This window comes from Berghia stephanieae, chromosome 1 (genome assembly GCF_034508935.2).
Source record: "Berghia stephanieae isolate SIO BIC M18660-M18661 chromosome 1, UCSD_Bste_1.3, whole genome shotgun sequence".
Classification (NCBI taxonomy): Eukaryota; Metazoa; Mollusca; class Gastropoda; order Nudibranchia; family Aeolidiidae; genus Berghia; species Berghia stephanieae.
This window is the reverse complement of record NC_088360.1, coordinates 88,509,713-88,519,712: the sequence shown is the minus strand read 5'-3', so window position 1 is coordinate 88,519,712 and position 10,000 is coordinate 88,509,713. Positions and strand designations below refer to the sequence as shown.

The 10,000-nt window shown below is 37.2% G+C and overlaps 1 protein-coding gene across 7 annotated transcripts in view; it reads right to left on the bottom strand.

Annotated features, from left to right (window-relative positions):
* The window catches only part of LOC144960772 (tetraspanin-18B-like), a 227,999-nt gene that overhangs the window by 10,521 nt on the left and 207,478 nt on the right, over nt 1–10,000 (bottom strand). For 6 of the 7 annotated variants that reach the window (XM_078894105.1, XM_078894072.1, XM_078894083.1 and 3 more), the window contains 2 exons: nt 2,188–2,316; nt 404–604 (listed from right to left, as the gene is read on the bottom strand). In XM_078894105.1, the coding sequence (XP_078750231.1) occupies nt 404–604; nt 2,188–2,316 (330 nt within the window). Of the gene's footprint in view, nt 1–403; nt 605–2,187; nt 2,317–5,984; nt 6,139–10,000 lie in introns of those variants that run through there. The other variant, XM_078894094.1, reaches the window with a different exon arrangement.

Below are 10,000 nucleotides of genomic sequence, written 5' to 3'. Positions count from 1 at the left end.
GAAGGAGGGTTGGAGGAGGAGGAGGAGGAAGAGGAGAAGGAGGAGGAGGAGGAGAAGAAGTAGAAGAAGAAGAAGAAGAAGAAGAAGAAGAAGAAGAAGAAGAAGAAGAGGAAGAAGAAGAAGAAGAAGAAGAAGAAGAAGAAGAAGAAGAAGAAGAAGAAGAAGAACAACAACAACAACAACAACAACAACAACAACAACAACAACAACAACAACAACAACAACAACAACAACAACAATAACTAGAATAAGAATAACGGCAACAAAAACAAATCAGACAGCGAAGACAAAATGTCACTTTTAATTAAATTACCACGGATCGATCAAATCAATAAATAAGGACGTAAATAAAATCGATAGATAAATTATAATAACTCAGTTGAATCACTACGCAACAACTTACAAAAGACAGCACACATTTGTCCTCCCTTATCGTCCCGCAGCACCCACAGAACGCGAGGAGGGCCACGGCACCCCCGCCTGCTATGAGGAGGTATGTGGCTACTTCGTACAGCTGGTTGTCTACAATGGGCGTCACTTTACGGGCTCCGAACTCGATGACCAACTGCCATATGCCGATTCCCAAAGCAGCACAGCCGATGACCTGATGGATGCAAATTAGGAGAGTCAATATGAGAAATCATTTAAAACGCGACAAAATAAATAAATAAATAAATAAAGTTTACAAAATAAAATAAAAAATAAATAAAACGTTTTAAAAATTAATCTTGAATTTAAAACAAAGCTCTTGGACGCTTAATTCACCACCACCACCACCACCACCGCCACTACCACCACCATCACCATCACCATCATCATGAGTCATTCATTCATTCGTTCATTCTAATAAAACTTTTTAATTTTTGTTTTGCATTTTTTCTTTCCTATTGGTATCTTTCTTTCTTTTGCAATTGATTATATTTTGTTTGTTTTCTTTTAATAATAATAATAATAATAATAATAATAATAATAATAATAATAATAATAATAATAATAAAATAATAATAATAATAATAATAATAATAATAATAATAATAATAATAATAATAATAATGGCATAGATTTATAGTGCGCCAAACATCCCTTCCTCAGGAGGGCTCTGGGCGCATAACATAGATTAAGCCGCCTAACACAGTACATGAACAACGCTAATTATACACATAATCAAAAGAAAGCCTGTCGGAATAAGAATGTCTTCAATCGACGCTTGAATTCCTCTAGTGAAGACGAAGAACGTATCTCTAGTGGTAGTAAATTCCACAACCTTGGGCCAGTTGCTGAAAGGCGCGTTCACCAGCCTTCAATCGACAGCGGGGTGTTTTCAATTTGAGGTCGTTCGTTGATCGAAGCAATCGCTGTGTGTTATACCGTTCAATGAGGTTTGAGAGAAATGCTGGTGACGAGCCCTCCAAGCATTTGAAAACGACAGTTAAAGATTTATATTTAATCCGCTGGTCCACTTGAAGCCCATACAGCTGCTGTAGTAATTCGGGAGCTGCAGTTTTCCTGTCTTTCTGCAGTACAACGCGGGCTGTCATGTTCTGTATTTTCTGGAGTTTATTTATTTATTTTGTCCTTTGTGAGACCAACAAACAGTGCATTGCAGTAGTCCATTTTCGGGAATATCAAAGATGCTACCAATTTGTTGCAAGTTTCCCTATTAATAAATGGTCTGATTGTTCTGATAGTTCTTAGAATGCAGATAGTACTTGTTCTCACATTGTTAATATGTTTGTTCATAGACATATCACTCTCTAAGGTGATGCCGAGATTTTTTGCTGATGTTGTGAGTTGTATTTTGTCATTATCGTTGATTGTCAGTGCCAGTGTAAATTGATCTGTCTTATTATTGGAACTGGCAATGAATAAGGCTCTCGGTCTTGTCGCCATTTAATTTTAATCTATTTGCAGACATCCATCTCATCACATGGTTGATGCATTGTTCGTAAACAGTTATCTTTGAAACAATATCGGATTGCAAACACATGCTATAAATCTGGGTATCGTCAGCGTACATATGGTAAGCGAGAGTTTACATGTAGCAGTGTAGTTTCTGTGAAATGAACCTATCTTTTAAAAGATGTGCTTGCCAATATGACAGCATTGTAGCAGTGTAAGAACCCTCTAAGGCATTTGTTTCCTTTTAGTTTCTGTGAAATGAACCTATCTTTTAAAAGATGTACTTGCCAATATGACAACATTGTAGCAGTGTAAGAACCCTCTAAGGCATGTGACACAACCGTCTTCATTCTGTCTCCGTCTGGCAGATGAGGTGGTGCTGCGATTCGATCGCGTGCTTTTCTGGCGATTCAGGGGCTGGAATGACACAGGAAAAGACTGACAATATAGTTTTGGAAAGGAAAGTTGAGGAAAGGTAGATGGATAAAAGTAGAGATGGAAAATAAAACAGTATGGGAGGGAGGAGGGAAGGCGGAGTAGAGAGAGAGAGAGAGAGAGAGAGAGAGAGAGAGAGAGAGAGATATAGAGAGAGAGAGAAGTATTTTAAAAGGAAAACGAAATCATAGAGACACACAATACACATAGTCTCTCTCTCTCTCTCTCTCTCTCTCTCCCTCTCTCTCTCTCTCTCTCTCTCTCTCTCTCTCAACTCCCAAACACTAAATACTGGCAGTTTCATCAAACTCTATCATCATCCCATTCTCTCCCTTCTCTTTTCATTCAGCTCTTATATACCCCCCCCCCCCCCCACCCTCCCCCTGTTTGCCCATACCACCACCTCCAACTGGTAGAGTCTGGAACCCCTCCATTTATTTCGATATTATTTGATTGGCGTCTGACCCATTCTCATCATTACATGAATTGGTATTATACTATGTGGCTCCCTTTGAATAAGGACCGTGCCAATGAAACGGTTTTCGGGTGTCCCGTGTTTATTACTATTGGAAGACGGTGCTTCGGGAAATGCGTACCGGATATGATTACATTGTCGAACTGACATAAAATAATAGATGGAGGAGGGGGGAGGGGGTGGAATCAAATAGAAACAGATGGAGATATATGAGAATAAAGGCGGAGGAGAAGGAGGAGGAGGAGGAGGAGGAGGAGGAGGACGAGCAGGAGGAGGGAGAGGAGGACGAGCAGGAGGAGGAGAAAGAGTGTGAGTTTGTGAATAATGAGAGAAAGCGAGAGTGGAAGGAGAGAGACGTTAGAGAGGCAGAGGAATATTACATGCAGTGTGTTCTACAGAAGACAGAGGTATATTATATCATAATACAATGATATAGAGAGGGAGACAGAATGGATAGACAATTGAATGGGTGGGCGAATAGTTCGGTAGATGAATGGACGAATAATTAGAAAGACAAAAAGATAGATAGATAGATAGATAGATAGATAGATAGATAGATAGATAGATAGATAGATAGATAGATAGATAGATAGATAGATAGATAGATAGATAGATAGATAGATAGATAGATAGATAGATAGATAGATAGATAGATAGATAAATAGAGAGAGAGAGAGATAGATAGATAGATAAAATAGATAGAGAGAGGGAGATAGATAGATAGAAGAGAGAGAGAGAGAGAGAGAGAGAGAGAGAGAGAGAGAGAGAGAGAGAGAGAGAGAGAGAGAGAGATGCATGTACATGTTTTAAATAATAAATTGACGGTGTGATATACTCATAATTTCGAGTGATGAGTGGACACAGGATCATAAAACCCGAAACAAGATACGGCATAGAATAGAGCCGGGTTTTTTTTATTTTTTTATTTTTCTTTAAAGAGGGGGTGGAGACTCGAAGCATCATTAATTTGTGTAAAATGGCAATAAGAATGTCTCTAGACACTGCGGTTAGAATTAGAGCGAGCTGTGGGGGGGGAGATTTTTATAGAATTATCATAGACATACAAGTTAATCTGGGAAGACCTGCACAAGAACAAATGATAGAAGATTGGGGGATGAAATTCTAAATAATATAACATTTTAAAAAAAAATAAAAAAATATCGAGTCGATGGAAGTTTCATTAGGAATGCAGGGAAGACGGTAATAATATTCAGTGTCAGAAGAAATATCTCCATAGCCCGAGAGCACATTTAGTATGCATGAAAAAGTCGGCGGGTTGTAAGATGGGAAAACTCTTTATATTATTATCTTTTCATTGGGAGGATGAACGACCGGACAGCTTGATTGCAATGGTCGTCGGGGAGGATTAATAAGGAATAGTACCAGAGAAAGCTCAGGAACCACGGATTATATATATATATATATATATATATATATATATATATATATATATATATATATATATATATATATATATATATAAACTATAAAGACGACCGTGCAGGTTCGATTACACGACTATATATATTACAATTATATAAAACAATTAAATAAACGGTTTTCAGTATTAAATTAATGAATAAAGTACGATTGTGATCACATCCAATAGATACATCATCAATACAGTACTCGCTGGATTCAAGCACGCTCTGGGCAGAATCAAAAAAAAAAAAAGCGTGTTAGAATCTGAGCATGCGAAATCCGATGCTCATGGGAGGAAAGGACGTATAGTATAATATTGAGACAATTCGGTCACCCAGCTCCAGCAACGTGCCATATTGCAGAGCTTGCTGAAAGTCGGCGAGTACTGTAGAACATGATAGGATGGAGGTAGAAGAAACAAAACTACCTTACACTGACAAAACACATTTCAAATATCATTCTCGACTCAAATGACTCTCAACATGTGTTGTTTTTCTTTCTTTCATTGGAGAGGGGTGGTGAGTCTTCTTCTTTTCTCACCGCCCCCCCCCCCCCCCTAAATCCTCCCCATGTGACAAGTGGTTGGAGAGGTCATTTATTTGAAAAGTTGAATAGACAAAATGAACCCCCCCCCCCCCCCCCCCCACACACACACACTTCTAAAAAATGTGTTTTGTCAGAGTAGCACATAAGTGGTTGGGGAAGGGTTTGGTGGGTAGGTAAAGGTCAATGCGAAGGTACCGATGTTCACTGTCGCTGTCTACCGAGTTACATCCACGTACAAGATGGAGGTGTCGTGAGTAATTATCCGATTACACGTGTCGACGGCCACCATTATTTAGTGGTTGCACACGGCCGATTACCACAGCGTTTAACCAGTTTACTGACGTATTCTGGAATAAACTCGTGTTTAACAATTTGACCAGAAAACTTGTCCTTCAAATATCTATCGATTTAAATGGTCCTTACCTTGGCAAAAAAAAACTCTCAGACCTGGGACTTCGCGAAGTCCAGGCCTGAGAGATTTTGCCAAGATGAAGATCCTTTAAATTGATCGATATTAGAAGGAAGAGCTTTCTGTCCAAATTCTTAAATACGAGTTTTTCCAGAGTATGACAGTTGCCTAAATGAATGTCATCCAGTCATTCGTATGAATTCGAGTTGATAATAAAATAATTCCTATTGTTTTCGTAACATTACAAACCTACTTGTCAAATGCATCAACATGACTAAAGGCATTTTAAAAATTTGGCAAAGATTTACATTAACCACACCTTACCAAGTACCACTTTAAAACAGGCAAAGACATGATTTAAACGATTGTATAAATTCAATGGCCTCCAAATGTATCAAGAGAGAGAGAGAGAGAGAGAGAGAGAGAGAGAGAGAGAGAGAGAGAGAGAGAGAGAGAGAGAGAGAGAGAGAGAGAGAGAACGAATACAAGTAGATCTTTACAAGTAGTTTTTGAAGGACCTTGCTCCCATCAAAACCGAGCGCAACATTTTTAGTGATTCTCCGAAAAACAAAGTATTAAAGTTACTACCCGATTGTCAAAATTGTTCGGGGGAAAAAAGGCAAAACAAATAAATATTAATCGAAAATAAAAATCTACAACCTTTGAGATTTTTGGTAAAGGTTTTCTGCTCAAAAGGAACAGAAACAAATAAGAAGTATGGCATGTTTTGTTCGTTTTCAAAGTAGTTCATTCACGTTATATATGACTAGATACATAATATTATGTCTCACTACGTACCCAAATTGTTTTTACATCCGTGAGAGGCTGTAACAAAATCTCTTTTATAGGTGGCATCGGCGGATGAATTGAACACAAAACGATTCGATAAAATCCAATTAATGACAAAATTCTCAACATCCGTAGTATGATATTTCCATCGCCCAAGGACTCCAGAACAAATCATATAACAAAATCACAGATAATGATTAATGACAGGAAAGATAAAACACGATTGAGAAAATTGGAACTGTTGGCATAATGAATTAGTTCAATCTGATTTAAGTCAACAACCCTGAAGAAGAAGAAGAAAAAAAAAATGGCTTCTATATTATCATGTTGGTCACTGGGTCTAAAATATCCCATGTGTGTCAATAGTGATTTATTTAGTAAGCCTCGATCCTGGTGGTGCGGGACTTAGGGGGAGGGTGGTGGGATTAATTAACTTGGATCAGAGGATTGAAAAGGTACAGACAAGTTAGTAGAAGGTAGAAGGCTTCCGTGGCACTGTACCATTCAGAAACCAGTCAAATGGATTATTGAGAGTGACACACTTCTCAACGTATTGTAGGTTAGAAAAACTGGTATTGGTATACACTTGCACGATATGGCGTATTTATTGGTACGATTGTGTTACGGTAGAGGTCTAAGTACGATGAATAGTGTTGGGGCCTAATAGCTACTTCCACTTATAGAAAGCGTTATTATATTAAAGGTAGACGCTTAACTAGTGTTGGAATGTATTGGTCCTTAGTAGTATTTTTTATCCCTTTAACCAGTTAAGTATCGTCCTCTGGAAAAACACGTATTTAAAAATTGGCCAGAAAATTCGTCCTTCAAATATCGATCGATTTAAATGACCCTCATCCTGGCAAAATATCTCAAACCTGGGACTTCGCGAAGCAATAGAGGAGTAATAGGAAATAAAAATAAGAATAAATAAATAAATTTATATTAGATCTTTATGATCTGTCTCCGACACTGAAATTATTATACATATGTAAACAAAACAAAACATTAACACTGGCAAACAACTCAACATAACATATTCACGCACTTTCCGAAAATTATACCAAATTCAATTTCTCTGGAAAGCCATTCTTTTGACAGGTACTCTTGTGCTTATTTGTGATACTGATACTGGTATTACATCCTTTCCATAAATCCTCAGAGACCACCTAGAGCTAAAAATAAACGCTAGCAACTCAATTAAGTAGTAGAGTATATCGAACAGTACCACTAACTTGTCGTTTTATTGGATTAACAACAATACCGAATCTAATAATCGATTCCATGAGATGCCAAAAACAAGGATCTGACCAATTAGGTATTCCTCCCGTAAGATACAATGACGCGTTGTTTTGGCAGTGGAATCGATACGAGACCGAGGGAATTACAATAGAGTTCCAAGTCTTCCCAAACGAAGAAAGAAACGGACACCATTCGGTGACGTCATTGAAAGATGAAATGGTATTATTCCTCTGCTACGCAACCTGGATTCCTTAACAACGCCGATTCGAGCATCCACGAAAATTCATATTTTGCAGCGTGCTTTACCTCATCACATGCAAAGACTCAATTCTAACAGCAAGCGCATTGACTCTATCGGTTTAGAGTAAGATATTACAGAAAGCTGGTTCAACTAGTATCATTAGCGAAAATAAAAGCTGATTGGCACTTAATTGGATCTCCCGTCCTGTTAAATTATAAGAAGTTTTGAAACTTTGTCCAACTAGCAGGTCGAGAAATTCTTCCTTTTCACAAACCCACGACCAGCGATTTTCCTTTAATAAAATATTCATTTGCAGAATTTTCACTTTAAAAAAAAAAAAAAAGATTAATTTTCTTTAAAATTTACCTACCCGAATTTTCTATAATTGGTCCCCGCCCTCACTATCTGAAAATCGGTTTATAATTTTGTACGATAATTGGCAGGTCTGAATTGTCCAGAAACGTGATCATCATAAAATTTAAACAGAGCTGTTCTTATTCTTATGCAATAACAGGAAAAGATCGTATTCTATTCATTTCTATAAAATTCTTTTCGCCATAATTTTTTTTACTCCATATGGAAAGATTAATCAGCTAACTGCCGTACTCTGGACAGACACGTATTTAAAAATTTGGCCAGAAAACTGGTCCTTCAAATATCGATCAAGTTCAATAACCCTCATCTGGGGAGGGGGGGGGGACTCTCGAACCTGGGACCTCTTGTCAAAAGGTCTTAAGAATTCCCACGTTGAAAACATGTTAACAAGCGAGTCGCTTTTTTCTTACGACACGACATGAAATAATCGACGTCTAGCCAAAATGAGAAAGGTATTTTGTCCGTGTATTATGCATATGTAAACAAAACTTGCTCTCTCCCTCTACTAACAAGCCTTTACTTATTGACCGACTTCAAACAGACAAATACTTCAGTCTTTAGAGTATTTACTTTAAGCTGTGATGGTGACATCACGTAATTCACACGTCAAGCATTTTAAAGGTTAAACTCTTAAATAAGAGTGTAAGGTCACAGACCCAGATATTTTTCAAGCAATTTAGCTTCATCGCAATTTTGTTGTCATCCGTAATGGTTTTGAACACTGCGATCTATTATGTAAATAAAACGGAAACGAAGGTATTTGTTCATAGGATGAAATTTATTGTCATCATTGTGAAAATACAAAGGGAAAAATATTATAGTGCTTCACTCCTGGGAAGCAAAATGTTGTTGTTGTTTTTTTTTTTTTTGTTTTTTTTTTGTATCCTTACGCCTCTAGTAGGGATTACATGGAAGATAATATGATTTGTCTAACCCAGTGAACGAATATATATATATATATATATATATATATATATATATATATATATATATATATATATATATATATATATATATATATATATATATAAATGAGAGAGAGAGAGTGAGAGAAAGAGAGAGAGAGAGAGAGAGAGAGAGAGAGAGAGAGAGAGAGAGAGAGAGAGAGAGTGGCCTTTGAAGAGAGACTCATTAGCATTTAATTGGGTTGACAGAGCACCATAGACCAATTCCTCTCCATTTAAGGCAAAATGAAAGACAGGAATATATAGGCTACAGTTTTAATAAGCCCTTTCGATATATGGCGAATGTCTTAATCTAAATTGTATTTGATGTTCCCCTTTATCTTTTTTTAATAAAAAATAAGTGCACACAATTGCCACTTCATGCGTAACGTCATTCATAGATTTGTTTATATTTCATTAATTCGAGAAGGGGGGTGGGGGAGATAAAAACAACAAAACAGCGCGGTCATTTTAAAAATATTGATAAGATGTTTGAGCAGAAAATAGTCAACCATTGGACAAATTAGAGAAGAAGGGTGAATTTTAAAAGTTTTTAGGTCCATTAATTCTGATCCGCCTTCATTCCCCTATATTTTCTTGTATTCTATGGCTCTGGAGAAGAATTTACCAACTAAGACAGAAAACAATTTGATTCTATTAAAATGATCGACAATTTTTTAAAAACTGAAGGGGCCGGGGGTGGGGGGTGTAAAACAAAAACAAAAAGACCAACAACAACAAAAAATAAAAAAACACAAAAACAAAACAAAATGGAACATACCTAAACCGTATGGTTGCTCGCTTTCTCGTCCAAAGATCATGACATTTACAAGACCAGCATGACGGAAATGACGTAAGTAGAAGCGGACAATAGTATCTAAAAATATCACCAAAAAGGTGTGATTTGTATAGAGCGGAGGTAAATTAATATTCCAATGCCAAGTATTGATTGGAACAGAAGAATGGGGGAGTAGGTATTTAGTTAAGTAGAGTCAGCGGTGTTTATTCATGTGAAGAATGTGCGGAACTATCAAAGCCCCGGTGGCAGGATACAAAGAAGAAAGAAAAAAAAATGGTCTCCGAATGAAGTGTGCTGAGAACCCAAGTTTCGCAGATTGATTGCATGCCATCTCCTTGACAGGGCCCGAGTTTTCGTTTTAAATCGCCTCAAGACAGTGTGGGCAGAAGATAGACAGCAGAAAACAATAACATCATCTGACTGATTC